Source organism: Salvia splendens, chromosome 8 (assembly GCF_004379255.2).
Source record: "Salvia splendens isolate huo1 chromosome 8, SspV2, whole genome shotgun sequence".
In the NCBI taxonomy this organism is placed as follows: Eukaryota; Viridiplantae; Streptophyta; class Magnoliopsida; order Lamiales; family Lamiaceae; genus Salvia; species Salvia splendens.
In genome coordinates, this window is record NC_056039.1 from 11,125,697 (window position 1) to 11,153,642 (window position 27,946).

The window sequence follows — 27,946 nt, forward strand, 5'->3', positions numbered from 1 at the left end:
AATGTCCAAGATAAAGGGTGCATATCACCTCCTACTTCTTACACCCTAGTTACTCTCTAATTTTCAATTTTCTTTCATACTCCCTCCGTCCCTACGTAGTAGAAGCGTTTCATTTTGAGCACTCGTTTTGAAAAAATTATAATAAATAGCTAAAATGTAAAAAAAGTAAAGTAAAAAAGAGAATAATATAGTTAAGAGTCTTCTCTATATTATTTTTTCTCTTATTTTACATTTTTTCTATTTTAATTATTTATTATCATTTTTTCAAAATCAGTGCTCAAAATGAAACACCTCTACTACAAAGGGACGGGGGAGTACAACTTAGTGCCATATATTTATCAAATTAATACTGAATATCGAAATGATAGTTGGTGTACTTTACTATTAATGAAGTTTGCACTCAGTTTTGATTTTTAGGGGTAAATCAAGGTTGATTTTTAGGTTTGTTGAATGAATTAATTCGGTTTTCACCTAATATTATCACTGATGTTGTGGAAGCAATCAAATTTTTTTCATGCTTAGTGAAAGCAACAAAAGGGTTGAAGATGGGAAGGATTAAAAGACAATAAAGAACAGAGGTGGAGTTCGAAAAAATTACTACTAGTAAAATATATCCATTTTTAGTGTGAGCATATAAACATCTCATTAACTAGTATAGGTGTAGTGTTTTTTGTAATTGGAAAGTCATCTGCAATCCTTTAGGTTGATATTTTTTGTGTACCTATAATAGTAGCTAAACATTTAAAACAATTATAATATGTCACGTGAAAAAACACATAGAATAACTATCAAATTGAATGTAATTAATTAATTATACTGCAAGTATAGATCTAAAAGAAATGTTTATCACATGAGTTTCACTATCGATTTGGAAAACAAACTCATGAGCCCAAGAGAAAATCCTCTATGGTCATGGGAAATAGACAAAGCTGCGTAAGAGAAGAAATCAAATCATAGAAGAAAAACAAACTTTATAAAACAAATTCCTATAATTCAGCCAAACAACACAAGAAATAACACCAAAATTTGAATTTACATTCAGTTGAAAATAATGTGGAAGATAAAATTGTGCTAAAAATGATTGAAAACTAAGATGATAGTACTATCTAACTTAGCTACCTAATAATCCATGACAAATATCTATATGTAAACCTCATTCCTGAGACCTGAATGTATGTACCAACAATTGAGATCAGAGAATTCATAAACCAACAAAGTTTCACAAAACTAATGCAAGAGAGATTATATTACCTCCTACCTATGAACAATACTTATCAACCTCGCATCATGGAACAACAACTATTTAATAACTATTTACATTCATTAACCCCCACCCCTCCCAAGCATCCCCAGTGGACTGTAATAAACCACACGCGGGACGAGGAAGTGTGGTGCAGAATGATCTACACGTTCCCGATTGTGGTTACGAAGGGGACCAGCCTTCTATAATCCCTCCGCCTACCAAGCGCACAACTATCAAGGACTCGCCCTAGCATCAAACGGGTATTCTGCAATGCTAATTCTTTTTGTGATGTATTAGATTCAATGGCATTGGCTTGCCCAGACGGAGTCAAGCCTGTTCCGAATCCTAGTCCACCAGCAAACTGCAATGGCCCACTTCGAGCTTTGAAAGATGTCTGAGGGGCGAGGATCTTCTCATCCATTCCCATAAATCCATTCTCAAAAGAACCCGGATCGTGTGGATGGGAACCTGGTAAAGAGGTACAGCTTTGTAAGAGTGCTTCGAGAACACTAAGAGCTTCCCAGTACAGTGTACTCTCGACCAGCTGGGACACAATCGCATACATGTGAGGACTCTGTGCCGCATCTACAGGAGTATGTTGGAGCAGAGCCTTCAGCATAAGAAGTATAACACGTTGATACTCGACCGGTCCTTTCTCCAGAAGCCGGAGGAGATGCCCAAAAGCCAAAGCAGAGTGTTTAGGGAACCACTCATTGCACAATAATGGTGAGACACAGGCAAGAAGATTTTATAGACCCTTAATCTCTCCAGAAGCATAAGCCGTGAACACAGTTGCTAACTCATCCAATGATTTGGCCTGGCACCATATTGCAATGTTCGTTGCAACAGTGCAAGCCTTATGATAGTGTTGTTGCAATGGTGAAGCTGGTTCAGCAGCACCCTGACTCAGTTGTAAGCAGAGCCATGGAAGTAATCCTGTAATATGCTTCAAGAGGCGGGTTTCTGCATCACCAAATATTGAGTCACAGGAAGGCACTGTTATTTGAGAGAGAACTTCAATGGAAACACCATGGCTGAAAGTGGACATCAGTCCTTTGAGCACAAGAGGCTGCACTCCTTCGAATGCAGGAACCTTTGAAGTTGATGATGATACTTCTGATACAATCCTGGACTCCATACGCTGAAATTCAAGACCATCTGAAATGCATGTGTCAAGCTCATCACGTGGCATGCTTGAGAGCAGCACATTTTCTGTCGTTGTATCCCTGAATGACAGACGATAAATTACCCGAGAGAAAAGCTCAAGCACCTGACAATATACATGAATGAAGTCTGTGTGCATGTGCATCATGGCAACGCAGCCCCAGAAAAGTTGTGGATATAATATTACTTTTTCAGGTTCCATATTTTCCACCATTACCTGCAAAGTTAACAAAATTTCCATAACAAATCCCAAAACTGATGTTACTGGATTTCCCAGGCATCTGTGCAAGCAGCGAAGGAGAGAGACGCATGCATCATTTGTGACACGTGGTCGTAATGCACGGTACATTTGGTGGGACTGGCAAGCAAGGTGACTTGATGTACATTCCATAGTCCATTTAAGTGCTTCTGCCCCCCATGTTTCTCGAAGATCTCCTTGAAAAAAATTGCATCCACCATACTCTGCACAAGAGCAGATAAGAGTGCTGCACTTGGCAGCTCAGTCCTGGTAAGTGTGGGGTCCTCATTCTCCCACATCATGCTACCTCTCTTTGATTGGACATATTTGATCAGGCTGACAACCTGTTGCTTGTTCTCTCCTTCGTTATGCTCAACAGCATACAGTTCTAAGTGCCGACCAGCGAGTGAATACAGCAGATTAACAAGGAGATGTTGGCAATGCTCCAACACAATATCCTCTGAACTGTCCATTGAGACGAATGTCACATGAAAGAGAAGTGGCAAATGCTCTCGAAAATCCTCATCATTCTCATAGGCAATTTCAGCTAAAAGAATCAATGCGATGTCCGCCTGCGTCAATGTATGTTGCTGGTGACCTTGCAATGCTGACACAAGTTCTTTAGCATTCACACCATGAGCTCCAATTCCTGGGTGCAATCCATCTTCCCCAGAATTTGGGGTATCAATGAGGTAATCTCCACTGTCTCGAGACATATGGCGACTTCGTAAACTTCCTGTTGAACTCCGCACCCCAATTAGTGGTCCAGACATGTTGACCAGTGCGGGTAGAAGTTGCCCAGAGCGACCAGCAGTTACAGGAACAACACCAAGTTCTGGGGGCATAGGAGTCAATGGACCTGAAGCACTTCTGCCACCAACAGCTGCTGTTCGCCAGCTCAAGCTTCCGCTGGTGTTCCTTAGTGGTCCGTCAAGAGATCCACGGACGAGTAAAGGTGACATGTGAGGCTGGCTGTCCACAGTGGAGGTTATTTGGGCCACGGCAGGTGCCCGAGAGAACTCTAGGACAATTCCTCCCCCAGCATCACCTTTATTAGCACCAAGTCTGAGAGGCTCCACAGTATCTTCAAGCATCCTCTGTGCCAATTGGTAAACCAAGTGATCAATGGTGCGCTGGGGGCAAATTCGAGCTAAGTATAAACTAACTCTCTTGGCAAATGCTCCACTTATTTCAGCTGATGCATTTGAATCACAATCCTCGATCCCTTTTGTGATCAAGAAATCCAAAACTGGACTTATATTCCTAGGTTTACTAGCTATCGTGCTCCATAGCTTCTCAATTTCATCAGGGAACTGATCCCCATGTCGCCATGTTACGTAATAAAGACTCTTTAACAATCTATCACTCCAACCAGAGTCCTTCAATTTCCAAAAATTGAGGTTCTCAATCCACGGAGCCATGCACGTCAAAACTTGATGTTGTGCAATTATGTCCACGGCATCAAGTTGCCTCTGCGTTATCTCTTCACAAAGAAGTTGGCTCAATTCTGGATGGTCTTTAGCCAGGAGAGTTTGTATTGGAACTGTCGATAAGAGTCAGGAAGGTTGCCGACAACAGCAGCTCGATAGCTACCTGCACCCTCAAGACCATCCTCAGCCCATTCTCGAACAGAGAGTGTCTCAAGCATTTGAAGAGCATCATCGCGAATTTGCCTAGATGGATCCACCACTTTGTAAAGAATCAAGCTTAATAGCCTCTGAATTTCACATTTAGGAATCTCTTGACGCATGTAGACTTCAGGCAATACACTGAAGTAGCCGTCAGCTATTGCAGCATCAGAATAGTAGCACTGCACCAAAGATCCAATCTAATCAGTACTGCCCGATAAAATTAAATTAGGTATTGTGAATGATGAAAGAAATCGCAATCTGGGAAGCATACAACCTGAGACACATGAATACAGAAAGTGCTATGCATATCAAATATTCCTAACGAAGAAGTCTTTGCCATGTCAACTTACTACTACAATGATGATACGAGATGCATTTAGGCAGCCACTTCTAACTAACAGTAAGAGCAAGATATGGACATCAAGTAAAACTCACAGAAGATTCAGTGATTATAAGCATAAATAATTCAAGCAGTACGTTCAAGAGGGAATATTTGTTTTTTAACTTAATAACACAAATCTATTTTCATTGTCAACAATATGGTTAAACAAACTAGCCTCCTTTGAGGATGCCCATGGAAAACATGCAAACTGATAGTTTAGTGCGGTACAAGAATTCACGGTTTACCACTTTACCTGATCAATGCAGGCAGGAAATAAGTCTAAATTAGTGAGGAGAAGGTTCTTCAGGGCCAATTTCGCCAGAGACACCCGATGGTGAGCACCTCTATGCCTATCACGGCCGGTTGCTGCCCACCCAACATCTCCAGTATGTTTTGTATAAGATGATGGAGTTCTTGGATCAGCTGGTGAAAATCCAAATGGTGCTCTGGCTGCAGGCTCAATAAAGAGGCTATTGATCCAAGAAATAACACGGCCGCTCATCTTGCGTGCACTATCATCAAAGCATGGTCCATACAACAGAGAGGCCATTGCATTCATCGAGGCCCATTGTATTGCTTCGACTTGTTCGCCCAGCTCTTTATCAAATGAAAGTTTGTCAATAGAGTCCTTTGACCTAGAATGCTGACTGGACTTGTAACGTTCAACTTCACGTCGATAATCACCAACGCCATCCTGATTCCAGGTAATGAGGAGATCAAAAAGTCTCTTTCTAGTCCTAATATCAAATTTTTCTGACTTTGAATCAACAAATTCAGGAGCCAAAAATCTCAGAATAGAAGCTAGTGCATATCGAAGGGGTTGTATCTCTTGAAAATTCTCAGGAGGCGATGTCAAAATCTGCCTAGTTATTTCTTCAAGGAACTTCAAGTAATGAAGGCGAAAAACAGGTTTGCGGCCTAACATGCTGGTGCGAGAAACACAAACACCTTTTAATAAGTGCGAATTGGATGGGAGCTAAATAAGTGTTGCGTGGGTGCATGCAACACGTGAGAAGTAGAGGATCAAATTTACCATACGCGCGGCACGTGGATCATGAATCATGAAGTTAGTTAGATTGTTATTGTGATTGTTATTCCGTACATGCAGCATATATAAGCTGCTTCCTTCATTGTATTTGGAATTATTGATGAATTAATGCAATTTACTTCCCCCTCATCTCTCTCGTCTTCTCCTAGTAGCTCTCTGCGTATAGGTGCGATCTCGGTCACCGTTCCGGTCATCGGAGACCCCGGTCTTGCACCAAGTGGTATCAGTTTTTCAGATCCTGTTCCTGTGATGGTTGAGACTCGCTCCGGCGACATGCGTCGTTTGGAGGAGATGCTCGCGGCCTCCATGGCTGATCTCTCCAATCGCTTTGCCGATTCTGATCGGAGACGTGAAGAGCTTGACAAGCTCCGAGACACCTCTGATGGCTCTCGCGATATGGCGATGAAGGAACTTCGCGACGGTCTCATTGCTCTGCAACTCCAACAGAACGAGATCTTCACTCGTTTCGCTCAGCCAGCTAATGGCAATGCAGCTGGGCAATTTGCTGGTGGTGCTCCGATTGGCCAATTCGGTGGTGGCCCTCAACAGCGCCAACAATACTTCGCTACGCGTCAATCGAAGGTCGGCTTCCCGATCTTCGCCGGCGAGGACTTAGCCGGATGGATCCTACGCTGCGATCACTTCTTCACGGTGGATCTGACACCGGAGGATTCTAAGGTACGTTTGGCCGTGATCAATTTTGAGGGTCGGGCTCTTCAGTGGTTCCAGAATTGGTCTAAGTATCAGGAACATGCTATGGCCACGCCTTGGCCTCTATTTTTGCAAGCTTTGGAGGGACGATTTGGTGATCACCTGCTGGGTGACCCTATGACCGAGTTGTTGTCCCTCAAGCAGACCGGATCGTTCTCTGATTACCATGACAAGTTCGAGTTACTTCTGGGCCGGGTATCTCTCTCTGAACCTTATGCTATAAGTCATTTTATTAACGGCTTGCGCCCGTATGTTCAGAAGGTTGTTCGTTTGTTTATGCCTCAAACCTTGGTTCATGCGTATGCCTTAGCTAGACTTCAGGAGATGTCTAGTTCAGGAAGGGAGGGATTTGCTCAGGTTCATAAGGGAAGCAGGGGTTCTGAACTGAAATCATCAGGATCGGGTGTGACTACTACCCCTCTTTTACCCACCCCATCTATGCCTACTATCCGGAGTAGGAGACTATTAACCCCTGAGGAGATGGCTGATAGAAGGGCCAGAGGTTTGTGCTACGGCTGCGATGAAAAATTTGAGCGTGGTCATGTATGTGCTAAGAAGCAATTATTTCTATTAGAATTGGAGGAGGGATGGGAAGGAGCTGATTCTGATGCTACTGATAATTCCCCTGATGAGGGTGTTGAGGATGATAACCCTTTAATCTCTATTCATGCCATTAGTGGCTCGGTTTCTAGAGGATTTCGAACCATGAGAATCACAGGAAGGGTGGGCAAGAAGGCTGTGCATATCTTAATTGATTCTGGCAGCACACACAATTTCTTGGACTTGCAGTTAGCCAAACGCTTGGGCCTTCCCTTAACACAGGTCAGACCAGTCATGGTTGATGTGGCTGATGGGAACCGATTGGAGTGCAACTCCATGTGCAAGGGCTTGAAATGGGTGCTGAGGAACACTAAATTTATCACGGATGTTTTGTTGTTGCCCTTGGGCAGCTGTGATATGGTTTTAGGAATTCAATGGTTGGAGACTTTGGGAGTTATTCACTGGGATTTTAAACACTTAGTGATGGAGTTTAGCTTGCAGGGAAGGAAACATGTGCTACGTGGGGGCCAATCAGACCACATGGTTCAAACTGTCTCTGAGAAAGAAATGAACAAGCTCATTTCTCACAGCCACGATGTTCAGCTCTGTTGTATCAGAGTTACTGAAGAGAACCATCCTTCCTTGCTGTCTCTGGAAGGGGATGAAGCATTAGATGGAGTTTGTCATGATATTCGGCAGTTCTTGGATGGTCAGGAGGCTGTTTTTGCTGAGCCAACTGCCCTCCCTCCCATGCGTTCTCACAACCACCAGATTGTGCTCACTAATGGAAGCTCACCAGTCAACTCTAGACCATATAGACACACGGCCCTACAGAAGAATATCATTGAGAAGATGGTTGTTGATCTACTGAGGCAGGGGTTCATTCAACCAAGCACTAGTCCCTTTTCTTCCCCGGTGGTGTTGGTTAAGAAGAAGGACGGGTCATGGCGAATGTGTGTTGACTATCGGAGGCTAAATAAGATCACTGTGAAAGACAAATATCCCATTCCATTGATTGATGAACTCCTAGAGGAGTTACATGGGGCTGCTATATTTTCCAAAATCGACTTGAGGGCCGGCTATCACCAGATACGGATGAAGTTGGAAGACATTCCCAAGACAGCTTTTAAGACGCATGATGGCCACTACGAATTCACGGTGATGCCTTTTGGACTCACAAATGCTCCGGCAACCTTTCAAGGTCTTATGAATGACATCTTCCGGCCCTACTTGAGGAAGTGTGTTTTGGTTTTTTTTGATGACATCTTAATTTACAGTAAGGATGAGGAAGCACACCTAGCTCACTTGAAATTGGTTTTTGAGAAACTCAGGGAGCATTCTTTGTTTGCTAAGAGGAGCAAATGTGACTTCTCGAGGGAGAGAATTGAATACTTAGGGCACATCATCTCTAAGGAAGGGGTAGCCACTGATCCAAGGAAGCTGCAGGCAATGCAAGAATGGCCGGTCCCCTCTGACATTACCAAGCTAAGAGGCTTTTTGGGGCTTACTGGTTACTACAGGAAATTCATTAGGAACTATGGAATTATTTGCAAACCACTCACTGATCTTTTGAAGAAGGATGCATTCAAATGGAGTGATGAGGCAGAGTCAGCTTTTCTGGAATTAAAAAGAGCCATGATGAGCCCCCCGGTGTTATCCTTACCTGACTTTTCATTACCCTTTATTGTGGAGACTGATGCATCCAGTTACGGTATTGGGGCAGTTCTGATGCAAAAAGGGCATCCCCTTGCTTTCATCAGCAAGACCCTCTCCTCAAAACATAAGCAGTTGTCAGTGTATGATAAAGAGCTTTTGGCCATTGTGTTTGCTGTCACACATTGGAGTCACTACTTAGGGAATCATCCGTTTGAAGTTCGAACTGACCACAAGACTTTAGCTCATCTTATGAAGCAGAAACTCTCCACTCCTGGCCAGCTGAGTTGGCTATCTAAATTGATGGCTTTTGATTTTGAAATTACCTATAAGAAAGGGGCTGAGAATGTAGTAGCGGATGCCCTATCTAGAGTGCATTCTTCTGATATTTTGTGTATGGCCATAACCTCTGTTTCTACAGATTTGTACCCACTGGTTGAGGCTACATGGACCTCTGATCCTCAGCTGCAAAAAGTGATATATGAGCTGCAACAGAATCAGCAGCAACACTCCAAATATTCATGGATTGGGAACCAGTTGAGACGAAAAGGCAGATTGGTTGTGGGCAATGATGAGGCCCTCAGGTTGAGAATTATTCATCTCTTCCATAACTCAAGCTCAGGGGGGCATTCGGGAGTGCTAGCTACCTATAAACGGCTCTCTTCTTTATTTTATTGGACCAACATGGAGAAGCAAATCAGGAATTATATCCGGGAGTGTGATACTTGCCAGAGGTTTAAATATGATAATAGTGCTTACCCCGGGCTGCTGCAACCCCTTCCAATCCCAGCTGAAGCATGGACTCAGGTCAGTTTGGACTTTATTGAGGGCCTACCCCTGTCCCATGGCAAATCAACTATTCTAGTGGTGGTAGACCGGCTCACTAAATATGCTCACTTCATGAGTTTGACTCACCCGTACACAGCTATGACTGTTGCTCAAGCCTTCTTGGACTATGTGTTTAAACTCCACGGGCTGCCGACTATTTTGATCAGTGATAGGGACAAGGTTTTTCTTAGTAACTTCTGGTCTGATTTCTTTAAACTTCAAGGAGTGGAGCTGCATATGTCTACTGCCTACCATCCTCAATCAGATGGACAAACTGAGGTGGTGAACCGTTGCTTGGAAACTTATCTCAGATGTATGTGTGGGGATCAACCAACTGAGTGGAGCAAATGGTTGAGTTTAGCGGAGTTCTGGTATAATACATCATTTCATTCAGCCATCGAAACCACTCCTTTTGAAGCTCTTTATGGCTACTCCCCACCCCTTCATATTCCATACTTTAAGGGTGATTCTACTGTCCATGATGTTAATGAGAGTCTCATGTCTCGGGATGCTATGATGGAAGTATTAAAACATCATCTGAGTCGTGCCCAGCAGCGTATGAAAACTCAGCACAATAAACACAGATCAGAGAGGAAGTTTGTGATAGGGGATTGGGTTTACTTGAAGCTGCAACCCTACAGACAGAATACACTGAGGGATAGGCAATTTCAGAAGCTTAGCCCACGCTATTTTGGGCCATTCAAGGTGGTGGATAAGTTTGGCGAGGCTGCGTATAAACTGCAGCTCCCTTCGGACTGCAAGATACACCCCGTGTTCCATGTTTCCCAGTTGAAAAAGAAGATGGGGCCCTTGGTTCAGCTGCACGGGACCTTACCTACGATGGGCAATTCTACATTCTTGGAGCCGGCACAAATCTTGGGAAGGCGTTTAGTGAAGCGAGGTAACAGGCCGGCAACTCAGGTTCTTGTTCACTGGGCGAACTCATTTCCAGAAGATGCTACTTGGGAGTTCTTGCATGACATTCAAGAGAGGTTTCCGCATTTCAAACCTTGAGGTCAAGGTTTATGTAAAGGGGGGAGATTTGGTGCGAGAAACACAAACACCTTTTAATAAGTGCGAATTGGATGGGAGCTAAATAAGTGTTGCGTGGGTGCATGCAACACGTGAGAAGTAGAGGATCAAATTTACCATACGCGCGGCACGTGGATCATGAATCATGAATCATGAAGTTAGTTAGATTGTTATTGTGATTGTTATTCCGTACATGCAGCATATATAAGCTGCTTCCTTCATTGTATTTGGAATTATTGATGAATTAATGCAATTTACTTCCCCCTCATCTCTCTCGTCTTCTCCTAGTAGCTCTCTGCGTATAGGTGCGATCTCGGTCACCGTTCCGGTCATCGGAGACCCCGGTCTTGCACCACATGCCAGGCCATACTTTTTCAGCAACTGTGCGATAAATGTTTGAGATATGGATACGAAGTTCTTCTCGGCGAGACTTTTGACTCTGCATAAATACCAATTACAAATTAAATCAATCAACTATGTGTGTCTGAATTTGATGTATACTCCTATTAAAATCTCTAATTCCCTCAAGTAAAACCATATGAGGGATGAGTCTTGCAAAATACACGAACCGGAAGACCTATTGGTGTATTTTGCTGACAGTTTGAGGAAAGAGTTTCGAAAATGTAAAAAAGATCTACTTTGAAACATTCATGTAATAGACCTGCAATCACAATACACTCTTTAGAAAATGAGTGGGTGGTTACAGAGAAAGATTGCAGCAAGGGATACATAGCACATACTATAAAATAAAGAGAAGGGAGACACACACACACACAGAGCAAAAGGCTGGGAAATCCTATGGTCTTGCATTGTGAAATGTACCTTCCACTTTGGTTTTCCCTCTGTTTCCATAGACACCTCATCTATAAATGATGCAAGCTCACTGAACATTATCTCGCAAATATCCAGATGTGAGTGACCAAGTGCCATGGTGGCTCCATGCTGCAAATGCGAAGAAAGTAAATATTATAATTGACATTTAATTTAATTTCAAAATTATTATAAACAATGGTAGGTGTTGTATTATTTGTGAATTTACTCAATTTGTTACTACTCCTTTGTACAATACTAAATTGTTGTATAGTGGTACGTATTTATTTATAGAAAGAACTATATAAATGGAAATGGTACGTGATCTTTCACTTTTGAACACTAATAGTTCTTGATTTATTTTTATAGTAATTTTTTACTTTATTTTTTCTCCACTTTAACTATTTATTACTAATATTATTTTTTCAAAACGAATACAGAAAATGAAACGTCTCTATTAACATATGGAACAAATGGAGTATTATATAATTGAAATTTTCAAAAATACCCTCCATGGTGCAAAAGTCACATGTTTGGTACATATAGTTATTTTCGTCACGAGGTACCGAAAATGCAATAAAAAAAGATTAGTTACTATAAATGGTGTTCAAAAGTGAAGAGATGAGGTGTCATTTATGTGTTCACTTTTGTCCAGAGCCTTTGTATAAGGTGCCGAATTCGAGCCCTCTTGACATCAGTTGTAATTTCCCCCTTTCTATAAGAGTTTATTTGTAATCTCCTCCTTAAAAAAAATTAAATAAATAAATTATGTGTTCACTCTAATTATAAACCACTAAACCACCAAGTATAATCAACTCCACTCATTTATGAATGATAACATACTATTCTAGTACATATAAAGCAAGCACCACATGCCATTAATCAAACCAGTGAAACAAACAGAATAAAAATACAAAGGGGAAACCCCAAACTATAGACAAATTTATCTATGTAAAATAAGTCAGTACGAAAAGAGCAAGCACCAGCCTCTTCCATATCCATTCTCCCCATATAATTTAGAGTATCCTGACCAGCAACTGCAACTCTTATGGTAGATCAATATACGAACCAATACTACTTCGACTTGGATCAACTGGTTTCAGTATCAAACTCAACGATGATGAATTCACACTAGTATTCACTTGTCATAAAATGCAAGAAGCTGCTTCACATGATTCTGCCAAGCAGCAACATTTTTTCCGTCTACAGCAATCCAATCCACCACAGTAGATGCTGGTTGTTCCCACCATTCATCAAGCTAAAAAGAACATGTACAACATCATCAATAGGCTCTCAAATAATCAAACAGTGGAGTTCACATTTTTCTGCTGTTGTCTAATTCGGGTCTGCCTACAAGGTGGTGGTGGTGATCAGTTTATTTGTCACAGGTTAGTACCAACACGAGATTGATACTTGCCAATTGGTCCCAGCCCTATACAACTTGTGTCACAATTAATTGGGTAAGCCATTTAGCTGGTCACCAAACTAAAAGAGGCGGTGCATCATGAAGGATATTGCACAGCACAACAGATGTAGGAAGCACGTAAATTTTTTTTAATAAGGTTGAAAAGCCACAAATTATGAGTGTGTTCGTATAAGGTGTTAATATAGCAAGCATTTATTTAGATGATATAAGGGTAAATCCTCCACTAGCATATCTTGTTCATTTCATTCAGTTAGAAAGTGAAGTATATACTCCCTCCTTACGACAAGATTCTCGAATGGCACGAGATTTTACTAAATATGGAAATAGGACATCTTAGTTGGGACAAATTAAAAAGGAAATGTGAACAACTTGAATGGGATGGAGGGAGTAATATTCACATTTGATCTTTAAAGATGAATGGTTTTAACAGGAGTAAACAGCATAGGGTTCTTATCTCCTATGAAAGTAAACCCACAAAAGAGACTTCGTTTTTTAAAATTGTTTTGATACAACTTCTGTGGTTCTCACTCCCACAAACCATCCATTGGTGAAAAAGTCTAAACCCGTTAGTACTCCAAGACTACACTTGCAAACAAGATAATTCTTGCAGGAGAGCATTTTAATGCAAAAGCTTTGACTGATGGGACACGCTGGTTATTATCTAGCAGAAAGTACTACCAAGAAACAATTATATAGACATTGGTACTGACAAAAGAATTATTCGTATCAGAACTCTGGAAGAGTACTCACCAACCCTCGGACATATTTGCAGTCCTCAAGACACTTTTGAGAATTTGAAACTGCGTTTGTTAGTTCTGGTAACCATTTTTCTGAAACAGTCTTCTCTTGCTCAGCTGCTACACTCAAGCAATAATTTGTTGTCCTACAAAACAGTTTTGATGAAATCAATAATTAAAAACCATACGCAATCTACATCCAAGGAGAAAACCAAATCAGAGCATCATGGTATTTTACTGGTTATGCTCATAGGGATACAGCATTGAGGCTTTTCCGAATAAGAACTAATCACCAATTCACAGTTATAAGATATTCCTTCCGACCACAAAAAAATCCATATTGTGGAAGGCACAGGTTTTTAACAAAATGTTGGTAGTGTGACTGAAGTAAAGGTCCTACTTTCAGTGTTTGATGAGAATTGTGAGTCGTGTGGATCGTACTGTTATAAAGTAAAGGGGCAAAAAAAATTTGGCTGGACGGAAAAGGAAACTGTGCCAAATTTTCATGGACGGAGGGATTAACATTTACGATTATAAAAAATAGAAATTAAAAAAAATATCTAAAAACAGAACCCAAACATAAAGCTTATTTTTCTGATCCTAATGGATGTACCTATCATAATCTTGTTGTGCACAATGAGCATGATTTAACAAAGAATGGCCATTTTCTACTAGATTCCGCCGTACATGAACCAAATCAATTGCCTTTGCCAAATCCTCCAACACGCAAGCCTCAGAACCACGAAGCTTCAGACAGAACTCCATGGACTCCAGAATTGAGGCCAAACCAGCATCTAGACCATCAAAGCCTGCACAGAGATAAATTAGTCCAAACAAATCAGGGTCTGGACACAATAACACTGGCTGCATATATTAATTTAAGGGGATTCAAATGAGTTTTCTCAAATAATTTATCACATTAATAATCATGAGTTTCCATATAGAGGTTGTATGAATTTGCTCAAGTTGGATATCTCAAAAGAAAATGCAATAATTCATAAAGACCATGTTTCAGGAGAACACCACCAAAAGTGATTTCTAGAAAACAATGGAAAACATGGAAATACTGAGCATCATGAAAAAGCTCACCAGCAGGATACTGTACGGCAGCAGAAATGTGACATGGAAGGAACTGCAGAAGGATCTCTGTTGCCAGCTCTAGCTGTCAGCACTGCTGCATGCCTCTCAGCGCAACTGCTTCAGGTCCTGTGGAGGCATTTGCACCCATTGACTCCAAGAGTGCCTGAACAGGAAAGAAGAATGCACATAAGAGATCTCCATGGTATAACTGATCATGAATAATCTCATGAAAATGCTAGAAATTTTAGAGTCAGATCTCGGAAACAAGCTCCTTATCCATTCCTATCAGGTATTTGTCATACTTCAAGTTCAAGGTATCATTTACCAGAAGCCGAGAAAGAATCCCCCCAGAATGCAGATTAATTTCAACATAACACATAATCAAGGTAATAGGAACATGATTCTGGCTCCTAAATTGATAGTTTATACCCAGGCATACTGTTTGGAAAAGGCATGGTGCTACTGGAAACACATATCATAGTAAAAACAAGTTAGCCATATACGATGAAGAGTCGATCAGTTAAATAAAGCAAAATAATTTTAGGATGAATTTCACTATTTCAGATCATCAGTTAATAGTGAACTGATTGGCAATCTGTGTCCTACCAGGTCCCCATGTCTGATCAAACTAGAGTACAAAGGGAACATAACATAGCTTGAAAGTCAAGACTGTTGTGTGCTGTTATGAACTTATGATGGATCGCAAGCATGAAAATTACAGAGAAGCAGCAAGTTTCAAGATTCAGTTATATAGTAAACTCTAAAATGCTCCATCAGAGCAATCAGAACCTGAGGTGTTGATGGAAGCATGTAGAGGCTATTGTCGGGTGTCCGATAGAAGGCTTGAACTTCTTTATCAATGAGGTCTTTTGAGCTGTTTGATAATTCCATGACAATATTACAGGCAGGAATTACAGTGCTTGATGCATATTCCCTTGCAGCTAGCGGCTGTTGACTCCAGAATGAAGCAGCATCCTATGATGACAGGACAAATAATTAGTGTTCTGCCATAGAGCTACAGAAAACCATGTATAACCAAGATTCCTAACAACCGAACCATTTATGACCCAAACAACAAATCTTATCAGTTCCATAAATGAATGTAACACAACCATAGATGTTATCATCTTACACCAAGACTTTAATGAATGATAAATTTCAAACATTTAAGTATTATGATCATTAGATTCATCCCACAATAAAGCTTTACAACCAGTTAGTTCTATCTATAACATAAAAAGTAGATCACTTTTTCATAAGATTTTTACTGAAGTTTCACCACATTATGCATAAGCATGATGTATATCTGCAGACACATTTTTAATCACCTTCAAAAGACAAGATTGATTTATTAAATAAGATAGGGGGATACAACTCTACTTGTATCACTAAATGTTTTCCCCTTCACATATCATAATAATGGCCAGCAAAGTGTCCATACTACAGTTTATCCAGATAGTCAATATAGGGAATGATATGTGTGCATAAGCGTGTCTGCATGCTTATCTTACCATGTTTGCCTTAAGTAAGGTTTTGTAGATCACTTCCAACTCAGATCTGCGAGCATCGAACTCTTCAATCTTCTTCCACTTTTTTCTTAAAGAATTCTCAGCCTCCTTCCTCTCAGCACATAATTTATCCAGACGATGTACTTCTGACATCAATGTGTTCAAACTAGCACGAAATCCAACAGCTTCCCTTTCCTTGGCCCAAACCTCTAACTAAGGCAGAAAACAAGGCATAGTAAGAAAGACATTGCAAACCATTGTATTTTAAGTTTAGGGGGTGAAAATTCACATAAACAAGGGCATAAAAATGCTGTTTAAACAAGTTAGACAATAAAACATAATATGGCATACCGCATACAGCAGACAAGGCTGAGGAAATGAGCAGTTTGATTAACTAAACCAAACAACAAAAACTGGGAGCAGTTCTTTTTCAATCTAGGAGAGCAAAGCCAAAAACCTACCAAATAGTAACCAAACCACACAAAAAGCATTAGGTGTGCCTAGGCTGCCTATGGGAATTCAATGCATTCATAGCATCTCTTTTTGTATCTTTTACCCCTTTCTGAACATACCATCAACATGGCGTTGTTTTGGTCTTTATTAATCTTAAGAATATCTTACTAGCTGTTTTTAATTTACAGCAAAACTCGTCTTAGTGCTTTAATTATCTAGTTCTATTGGTCATTTAACTTTGATTCAACCTGAATATGAAATAAATGCATGTTGGTGATAAATTATGGCAAGATACGTATGTATTTCTGCTACGAGATGTGAATTACATTTAACAAAAATTATACAATGCATTAAAATAAATATGTAAACCACAAAACTACTATTCCAAGGCTTTACATTGACCTGTTTACTTAATCCCAGCTCTAGGCCCAGTTTTCCACCTACCCATGCACCTTCTAGAGCACCATTTTTTATTTTAACTCACCATGACATAATTGGCATAAGACTTAGTAAAAGAATATATCACCTCAAGTTGCCTGAGGCTGCTTATATTTTGAGACGTTCCTGCAGTAATGCTCAGGTTAGAGGAAACTGCATCACTACTTCCATGGAGACGTTTCAAAAGTAACTGACTCATGTTTCTAGCTTCTGCGGCCCTGTTGAGTGCATCTTCAGTCACCAAAAATTGTTGCACATGCGCTTTCTGTAAGAAACATATTTAGGCATAAACAAAGAAAAAAAGAGAACTTATGATGATTGACAGATGCATGTAAGTGCATAAGGCCATCCACAACGTTGTTCCTATACCGTTCCTATACCGTTCCTTAAACCACTATTTGAGGGCCCCACTGTACTTTTTTACTCCATTCCTTAACTAAGGAACGGAACCTGCAACCCTTCGTTCCTTAACCGTTCCTTAACCGTTCCTTAAATTACTATTCATTCAATTTCATTTTTTTTATTTCCAACCCAATTCAATTTAAATAAACACACTTTAATAAAAAACAAACACACTTTATTAAAAAACACACAACATTAAAAAAAATTAAACTTAAACTTAAAAAAAATAAAAAAAAGCACACAATTAAAATCCTAAAAACATAAAAAACACAAAATAAAAAACACACAATTAAACGTGGGAAAATAAAAAAACTACTCCGCCGGCGAATCATCCTCCGGAGGCGGTCGAGGTTGAAGGGGAGTCGGAAGGCCAAGTTGTGCTGCCATATACACAATTCCGTTCCACCAGGCCGTGAATTGGGCGTACGAGAAGCGGGAAGTGTCCGCCATTGTGGCGGTCATGTACGCCACCGTAAGTGTGTCCGAGCCTCCCCGCGAGCCCGATCCCGAGGCCGACTGGCTTGATTCGCCTCGGCCCTTCCTCGCTCTAGCCGTCTTCGCCGCCTTCGTCCCTTGCGGCCGACGGCGCCCACGGCTGGATCCCCCGTATTCGTCGGGCGTTGGATCCCCAGTACCCCCAAACACCTGCGGTGTACCCTCGCTGGCCTCACCGGTGTCACCAGACGAGTAGTGGCCGCTCGCCGTGTGCTTCGTGCGCTTTGAGGTTGAGCCCGAGCTCGAGCGGACACCGCCGGCCCACCTTTCCTCGTCCTTGACGAGCTGCCAAATATCAACATATTTGAACTGTAGACCGGTGTCCTGGTAGAAGACGCGCAAAGCCGCCCTCAGAATGTCGGCGCCCGCAGCTCCGCTTTGGTAGTTCGCCGCTTCGGCCGAGTAGATGCCGCAAAATTTTTTGACCTGTGCGTCGACTCGGCCAAAGTGAGCACGGAGCATTGTATATTTGCGCTTCCGGGCCCCTTTCGGCTTAGTCTGGTGGTAGACATCACGGACCTTTTCCCAGAAGCACTTGGCGGCTTGTTGGTTCCCGACGATGGGATCGTACGAGACGGTGAGCCAGGCGGTGTACACCGCCTTAGTTTCTTCGTTGTTGTACGGATGCCGGCCCAGATCCTCCTCCTCCTCCTCCTCGGGTGCCTCAGACGCAGCCCTAGAGCTTCCACCGCCTCGGCTTCCTCCCTGGGTGGGTTCTACGGGGATATCCTCCCGAATCTGGGACAAACCCTGAGAAAGCCGCGAGCCGGGTGGTCGAGCGTAGGCATCCACATCGAAAGTGGGTGGTTGGTACCCACCCGGCGTCGCCGACCCCTGGGTGCCCGGCGTCGACGACCCGGAACCACCTAGTGTGTTGTACATGGTCTTCCAATCGCCGAACGCGTTGAGATCCCACCCACCGGAGCCACCACCGCCGTAATTCCCGTCGCCGGACATTTTGTGAAGGAGATTGAAATAGAAAATTGGAGAGGAATTGATGTTGGTTTAGGAAGAGTAGATGTGTAGCTGTGTGTGAAATGTAATAAATTAGGTGTATTTATAGAATAAGAAAATAAAAATAAAAATAAAAATAATTAAAAAAAAGTTAAAAAAACGGTAATATGACCGTTTAAAAAAAAATTTATAAAAATATATTTTTTTTAAAAAAATTAATTATTGCGTCATCGCTGACGTGTCCCACTCGCGGGCCGGCGAGTGGGAAGCACGCACGAAGCGGGGAGCGCCACGTCGCCCGAGCGCGTGGCGGCACAAGCCGTACCGCGTTCCGTGCCGTCGGCACGCGGAACGGAATGGGAGCGGAACGGTGCGCCGCAACGCGTTCCGCGGCGAAACCGTTCCGGCGGAACGGCACGCGGAACGCCGGCGGCACGCGTTGCGGGTGCCCTAAGCCTTAATAATTACATTATGAAAAGTGAAAATAAACATTTGTGGAAACCGACATCTGCAGAGCTAAAAGTACAGAATAAAGGGAAGCTCCAATGAAATACATGTCATTTGATTTCTTAGGCCTCAAAAGTAATCAGCAAAAACATGGTCCATGATTAAAAAATTTGAAGAAACTACTCCAGGATATGTGAATCGTAAAGAGGTGGAACACAGCTGCAAATGGAATGAAATACCTGTCTCTCCAGGAGTTGGTTTTCTGTCCCTCTTGAAGGAGCATCACCCCCGAGCTTCCCATTACAATAAAGATGATGCTGTAGTGGAGAGCCTATATCGGTAGAAGAAGCCTCAACTATTGTGTCATTCTCGTACTTGTACCTTTGTAATAATGGAGTGCTCATTTCAGTTGGAAGAAGAAGAGAAGAAGAAGGAAGCTCGGCTTTGAGCTCGGCTTTGAGCTCGGCTTTGAGCCGAGAAGACAGTTGGTCTTGAGCCGAGAAGCAAAGGAGTTCGGTTTGTGTACCGAGAAAGGAGTTCGGTTTGTGAACCGAGAAGGGAGCTCGGTTGTGAGCCGAAGAGAGTGCTCGGTTGTGAGCCGAAAAGAAAGTTCGGTCTTGAGTCAAGAATAGAGTTCGTCTTGAGCCGAGAAAGAAGAAGCAACAGTTCGGTCTTGAACCGAGAAGGAAGTTCGGCCTAGAGAAACTAGCCGTTGGAGCAGCAGTTAGTTAGCCGAGATGTAGCAGTTATTCTTCTTGCTTTCTTGATTCTTCTTGTAGTTAGTTAGTAGCAGTTGCTACTTGATTGTAGAGCTTTAAATAGCTCAAAACCATGTACGTAGTGAGTAGTGAAAATCAATAAAGAGTTTTCAAGTTTTCTCTCCAAGATTACCATCTTCGATACTCTAAGTGTGAGTGTGTGTTCTTCTGCATTGTGAGTTATCATACAACTGTGAGTGTGTGTGTGATTCACCTGAGTGTGTGAAAGTCTTGTGCGTATTGAATCCCAACAAGTGGCGCCGTCTGTGGGAAGGGGATATTGAAGCTGATTTGCAGAGGATCAAACGGTTTCAGAGATGGCAGCAAGGCTTGATGCAGAAAAGTTCACAGGCAAGAATGATTATAGCCTGTGGAAGATGAAGATGAAGGCGGTCTTGATTCAACAAGGCTTGGCCGCAGTTCTTGCAAATACTGAAGAGAAAGGAAAGGCTCCAATGCTTGATGATAAAGCTCAGGCAAAGATGGAGGAGATGCAGCTCAAGGCACATTCTGCAGTGATTCTGTGCCTTGGAGATAAGGTCTTGAGGGAAGTTCAAGAAGCCAAGACTGCGGTGGAGATCTTGAACAGGTTAGATGAAGTTTACCTGGCAAAATCTTTGGCTAACCGGCTGTATCTCAAGAAGAGGCTCTATGCCTATAGTTTTTCTGGTGAAAAATCTATCATAGAGCAGTTGGAGGAGTTCAATAAGATCATTGATGATCTGGGCTCTGTGGATGTTAAAATTTCAGATGAAGACAAGGCCATTCTTACATTGAATGCCTTGCCTAGCTCGTATGACCAGTTGAGTGATGCAATTATCTATGGCAGAGATAAGCCTATCACCTATGCAGAAGTCTACTCGGCCTTGATGGCTAAGGAACTCCAGAAGACTACCAGCAGAGGCTCTGCAAGCTCCAATGTTCAAGCTGCAGAGGCCTTGAATGTGAAGAAGTTCAAAAAACAGAACTTCAAGAAAAAGTTTGAGGGCTCTAAACCCTCAAGTTCTGATGCTCAGAAGGAAACCAGAGCATGTTTTTGGTGCAAGAAACCAGGGCACTTGAAGAAGGACTGCCATGCCTGGAAGAGAAAACTAGCCTCTGAGGGCCACAACACTTCTGATTGTGTAGAGAGTACTGATCCCCCTGCTCAACTCATGAATGTCAGTGATAATGGGATCAGTCACAGGTGGATAATGGACTCAGGGTGCAGCTTCCATATGTGCCCCAACAAATCTTGGTTTCATGATCTTCAGGAAGCATCAGGGACTGTAGTTCTTGGAAATAACCATGTGTGTCAGATCAAAGGGATAGGGAAAGTGAAGCTAAGTTTGCAAGATGGCTCTATAAAGATCCTAACTGGGGTGAGGTATATTCCGGAAGTGAAAAGAAATCTCATCTCATTGGGAATGCTGGAGGAGAAAGGGTTCACCATATTGATGAGTCAGGGAAAGATGCTTGTGAAATCTGGGAATGCAGTGATGATGGAGGCTGACAGAGAGCACATTCTCTATTATCTGAAGGCTAAGGCTGTTGATGGAGAAAGCAATGCAGTGTCAGATGATTCCATAATGCTATGGCACAAGAGATTGGGCCATCCAGCAGAAGGAAGCTTGAAAGAACTCATCAAGAAGGGCCTGATCTCTGGAGATTTCAACAAGATGGACCCCTGTGAGCAGTGTATACTTGGAAAAGCAAAGAAGGCACCCTATCCTACAGGTATTCACTCTTCTACAGCCCCATTAGACTACATACATAGTGATCTCTGGGGCCCTTCACCTGTAAGCTCAATTGGTGGTGGGAAATACTACCTTGCTATTATTGATGACTACACTAGGAAACTGTGGGTGTACATACTGAAAGAAAAATCAGAGACATTCACAAAATTCAAGATATGGTGTAAAGAGGTGGAGCTAGAGAAGGGAAGGAGTGTTAAATGCCTAAGAACTGACAATGGCTTGGAATTCTTGTCTACTGAGTTTGATCTGTTTTGCAAAGAGAAGGGTATGAAGAGGCACCGCACTGTTCCTGGTAACCCCCAGCAAAATGGTGTTGTGGAGAGGATGAATAGGACTATCCTAGAGAGAGTAAGGTGCTTGTTACTCAGTTCTGGTCTGAGCAACAGATTTTGGGGAGAGGCTGTGTATACAGCAGCCTATCTCATCAATAAGTGTCCATCTACTGCCCTTAAGTCTGAGACTCCTGATTACATGTGGTATGGAGCCCATAGTGACTACTCAAAATACAAGGTGTTTGGGTGCGCAGCCTATGCTCATGCTAGGCAAAGTAAGCTTGAGGCTAGGGCTCTGAAATGCATATTGCTGGGGTATCAGAGGGGTGTTAAGGGGTATAGGCTCTGGTGCATTGAGCCTGGTAGGCAGAAGGTGGTGGTGAGTAGGGATGTTGTGTTCTTGGAGGATCAGATGCCATACTTAAAAAGGAAGCTGGACTCCAATGAAGTTGAGAGTGATTTCCTCAAGGTGGAGCCAGTGGGACTTTGCCAAGGAGCAGGTGGAGCCTCTGACTCAGAAAGTGAGTCTGAACCAGAGGATGATGGTGCTCTAGCTCGAGGTAGAAAAAATGATGAGCCTACAGCAGATTCTGCCAGAGAGTACCAGATAGCAAGAGATAGAGGCAGAAGAAATACAAGACCACCTGAAAGGTTTTCTGATGTGGTCTACTATGCACTTTGTGCTGCTGAGAGCATTGATATTGCAGATCCTCTCACATATAAAGAAGCCATGAAGAGTAAAGACAGAGAAAGGTGGATTGAAGCCATGAATGAGGAAATGGAATCTTTACTCAAGAACAAAACATGGATTTTGGTGGATAAATCCAGACTGACTACAGATGGAAAAGAAAGGAGGCTGATCAGTTGTAAGTGGTTGTTTAAGAAAAAGATTGAGACCACTGATAAAGATAGAATCAGATTCAAGGCAAGGCTGGTGGCTAGGGGCTTCACACAGCAAGAAGGAATTGATTTCAATGAAGTATTTGCTCCAGTTGTTAAGCACACTTCGATTAGGATCTTGTTGGCAGTTGTGAACCAGCTAGACTGGGAGCTACAACAGCTTGATGTGAAGACAGCCTTCCTCAATGGGGATCTAGAGGAGACTATCTTTATGGAACAGCCAGAGGGCTATGTGAAGACTGGAGAAGAAGGCAGGGTGTGCCTGTTACAGAAAAGTCTTTATGGACTTAAGCAAAGTCCTAGACAGTGGAATAAGAAGTTTGATGCACAGATGAAGAAGATTGGCTTCTCCAAGTCAGAATATGATGATTGTATTTACATCAAGAAGGCAGGCAGGACTCCCATTGCCTACCTATTACTCTATGTGGATGATATGCTACTTGCAGGCCCTTCTATGACAGAAATTCAGAAAATTAAACAAGATCTGAAGTCGAGCTTTGAAATGAAGGATCTAGGAGAGTCAAGGAAGATCCTAGGCATACATATTCAGAGAGATAGAGGCTGCAAGAAGCTGTGGATGCTGCAAACTGATTATATTGACAAAGTTATGCAGAGATTCAGAATGGAGAATGCTAAACCTGCCTCAACACCCTTGTCCCAGAGTTTCAGATTATCAAAGGAACAAGCTCCTAAAACTAAGCAAGAGGCTGATGAGATGGAGGCTATCCCTTATGCTAGTGTTGTTGGGAGTATCATGTACACTATGATTTGTACAAGACCAGATCTTGCTCATGCTATCTCAGTGACTAGCAGATACATGGCAGACCCGGGGAAGGAGCATTGGAATGCTCTTAAATGGATATTGAGGTACATGAAGTCAACTAAGGACTGGGGGATTGTGTTCAATGGCTGGGAAGGTGGATCTGAGGAGGTTGTGCAGGGGTATTGTGATGCAGACTATGCTGCAAATCTGGACACCAGAAAGTCTCAAACAGGTTATTTGTTCACCATGTTTGGAACTGTGATCAGTTGGAAATCAGGTCTGCAGAGTGTAGTTGCTCTCTCAACTACAGAATCAGAGTATATAGCTCTCACTGCAGCTGTACAGGAGAGCTTTTGGATCCAGGGAGTGATTTCTGATTTTGGTTTTGACCAAGAAACAATGGTGATTCATTGTGACAGCAGCTCAGCTATATGCTTGGCTAAACATCCGGGTTTCCATGAAAGGAGCAAGCATATAGACATAAAGTTGCACTTTATTAGAGATGAGATTGAAAGGGGAAGGGTGAAGGTGGTTAAGATTAACACCTTGCACAATCCGGCAGATATGCTAACTAAATCTCTAAGTAGAGACAAGTTTGATCATTGCAAGAAGTTGATCAATGTTTGTGCGAGAACTGAGATGAGCCCTCAGGTGGAGAATTGTAATAATGGAGTGCTCATTTCAGTTGGAAGAAGAAGAGAAGAAGAAGGAAGCTCGGCTTTGAGCTCGGCTTTGAGTTCGGCTTTGAGCCGAGAAGACAGTTGGTCTTGAGCCGAGAAGCAAAGGAGTTCGGTTTGTGTACCGAGAAAGGAGTTCGGTTTGTGAACCGAGAAGGGAGCTCGGTTGTGAGCCGAAGAGAGTGCTCGGTTGTGAGCCGAAAAGAAAGTTCGGTCTTGAGTCAAGAATAGAGTTCGTCTTGAGCCGAGAAAGAAGAAGCAACAGTTCGGTCTTGAACCGAGAAGGAAGTTCGGCCTAGAGAAACTAGCCGTTGGAGCAGCAGTTAGTTAGCCGAGATGTAGCAGTTATTCTTCTTGCTTTCTTGATTCTTCTTGTAGTTAGTTAGTAGCAGTTGCTACTTGATTGTAGAGCTTTAAATAGCTCAAAACCATGTACGTAGTGAGTAGTGAAAATCAATAAAGAGTTTTCAAGTTTTCTCTCCAAGATTACCATCTTCGATACTCTAAGTGTGAGTGTGTGTTCTTCTGCATTGTGAGTTATCATACAACTGTGAGTGTGTGTGTGATTCACCTGAGTGTGTGAAAGTCTTGTGCGTATTGAATCCCAACAACCTTCATAATAAAGAATCATACATTCTGGGAAAAATGACTAGAAAAACATGAATAGAAAAAGTGGTGATACAACACGGTGCATACAAGTGAAACTACATGCAATAAATAAACAGAGTCAAAAGACACTACCAATGCGGAGTACTAAATTAGGAAAAAGGTAGTTATGGCATTTGAGAGAAGTAGAAAGATAATTATTATCCGCAGGGATCAAGAAACACAGAATTCTTAATATGTTGCTACAGAAATAACGAGAATGCTCCACAGAATGACATACATGAGTTGCTGGACATATGCAAAAATTTTACAACTAAATAAAGACACTAATAATGTTATCTCCACTATAAATAAAAATCCATCACAATTGTTATTACTATGCAGATGCTGAATCAATCTGATCGTGCTGTTTTCCTTATAATATTATGCAACAGTTTTAGTCATATAGAGATTAATACTTGCTCCGTGAAACATTTTTTGATATCAGAGAAATAGAGCAAATATAAGTATATAAAACGGAAATACTGCATGATGGGTGCATATTCATCATAATACCTTAATGCTTCAGCATCAGCTCTTATATCAATTTTGTCTATTTCCTTTGTGATTTGAGTTTTCAACCATTGGGTATACGAAGTGATAGCTAGCAGTAACTGAGGAGGGCTTTTCAGACTTTCAGCAAGCATATCTTTGATTTCAGCAGGTAAACCAAAATCAAAATCAATGCCTAATTTTGCAGCTTCTGATTGTGGATTAACATGAATTCCATTCCCTTCATAAGCAGGAAACGAGCTACGAATTTTTTCAGCCATCTGAGTAGCAAGAGATTCACAAAGTTTCCGGATATTTTTCTCTCTTGCTGTTTCTATAAGAATTACATCATCTCCCGTTTTGCTGCCTTTGACATTTGAATAGAGTTCCTGGTGACTATTTGCAGGGAAGATGGTCACTGTTTCATTAGAGTGGGCACTTGATCTCTGGGCATCTCTAGCTTGGTTTACATAGCGCCTGAGACGTTTATGATACTCGGCGAATATTTTTGTTGCTTCATCACTCTGTTGATCATAAGCCTCCAACATCACCTGTTTGTGCCTACAATCAGAGAATCACATAGACAATCTAATTATAAGATCAGAGCATATTATGGATAGCTCCTTAGCCACAACAGGAGCAAACCTGTAACTCGACCGCTCGTCAAGCATCCGTTTGCGCTCAGCCTCTTCCCTCGACACCTCAATCATCCTGGCCTTGAGCTCCTTGCGCTGCCTCCTCACAATCTGCCTCAACCTCTCCACTTCCTTCTCCGCCAACTCTCTCTCCTGTAATGCCATCTCCCTACTACTGCTCTCCCCTTTCCCAACACCCAATTTCTCCCTCCTCCGCCCCTTATCACCGTCATCCGCGCCATGGACAAGGATATTCCTCCTAATAATCTCCACCGTCTTCTCCGACTTCACCCTTTTCAGTAAGAAATTCCACACGGGGATCATATTCCCGCGGCATATCTTGCGAACCGAATCCGCCGTGGGCGCCGCCGCTTTTGCGGAAGAAGCATACGGGCCGAGAGGCCTGTAACCCATCTCCTTCTGGAGCCATTCCAGGATAGCATCGGGCTGCGCCGCTGATCCCGACGAGCTCTGCATTGCTTACGTTAATAACCTAGGGTTTTGGCAGTGGAGCGCAGTGGATTTTCATCCAACTGAACTTTGCGCAGCCCTAATACAACAGTGATGCATTGTTGATTAATTCAAACACGAATTTTCGCCAAGCATCTTTGAAGTAGACTGGATTTGATAAAACTGTACTGTAGAGTGTGGGAACAGGAAAGAGTTGAGCAATTTTGAAAGCCAAAAAAACCGCCCGATTACCCCGACACTCTAACTGTATCAGGTAATTGGGGTAACAGAAAATTTGAACTTGGACCAAATTTATGATTGGTGTCTCGCATCCCTTACAGATACTTGCCTGTATTCGTCACAACTGCCATTGGGGAAATCCCTGTTCAATTCGAGTACATATTCATTTGTCTCTTTGACCAACAGATTCTTGCAATTTCATCCCATCATACGCCAAATAAAGAGTAAAGACCAATTTTTTTCTACTAGTTAAAGCGAAGTTGATCAGTGAGAGTGAGATGGTTTACTAGGGTCAGCCGACGATGTCAGACATCGATCGCCAATAACATAAAATATTGATCAAACTTTTCTAGAAAAACTTAAGAATTTAGATTATGTTTTTAGCAATTCTACTGTAGTTTTTAGTGTTTAATCTAGTAATTATAGTAATTTAAACTAGGTATTTTTTAAAAAAATTAATAGTATAATTCTGGACTAATGTAATTTTCAAATTTCTATTGTTTTCTTTTGGCTTTACAGATATCAATTTTAAATAAATATATATGCACATTGGAGTACTATGATGAAATGAAAAAAATGTAGTTACTGATATGACAGCAAAAAATATGAAATTGTAGTACTTGAAATGAGGCTAAAAAAGAGTGAAAATACTTTGAGTATTTCAAAAATCAACAGTGCTCTGTGTATCTATCAAAATGTTCATATTCTCATTACAATCTTATACACAAACAAATACTATTATCTATTACACTATCTACTTGTAGGAGTATCATGCAACTGAAAGAGAAAAGGCAAGCCTTGTGAAAAATGAGCCACAACTGATGAAGCATGAATTGGAACCATTTTTCATGGCCTGCACAAGTTTTCGTGCACCTGAATCCACTGTTTTCTGTATAGCAACGACAAGAATATCGAATCCTCTTCTATGATGCCAGATGTGTTTTAAAAACACGCAAACAGAAGAGCCAAAAGAGCGACGAGCAGCTGAAGGAATGAGACACTGTGGCGCGTGGTGGCACTTGGAAGATACGGATACTCATCAGGAGGTGGCATCACGCAGTTGTCACCATTGAAGTAGATCCTCCTAGGGAAGGCCCAACCCTTCTCGAAAGTGAAGGTGGACTTATCTTTGCGGAATAGGAACCTGACTGCGCGCTT

The 27,946-nt window shown here is 42.0% G+C and overlaps 1 protein-coding gene and 1 pseudogene across 1 annotated transcript; both read right to left on the bottom strand.

Annotated features, from left to right (window-relative positions):
• Positions 1 to 1,403: 1,403 nt before the first annotated feature.
• On the bottom strand, positions 1,404 to 12,159 carry LOC121745738 (protein furry-like). The gene is given in 7 exon segments (XM_042139699.1): positions 1,404 to 2,854; positions 2,857 to 4,173; positions 4,176 to 4,455; positions 4,912 to 5,584; positions 10,827 to 10,909; positions 11,293 to 11,412; positions 12,124 to 12,159. Coding segments are annotated over 7 exon segments (3,960 nt in total).
• LOC121744011 lies at positions 12,089 to 27,036 on the bottom strand (annotated as a pseudogene).
• Between the last annotated feature and the right edge of the window lie 910 nt (positions 27,037 to 27,946).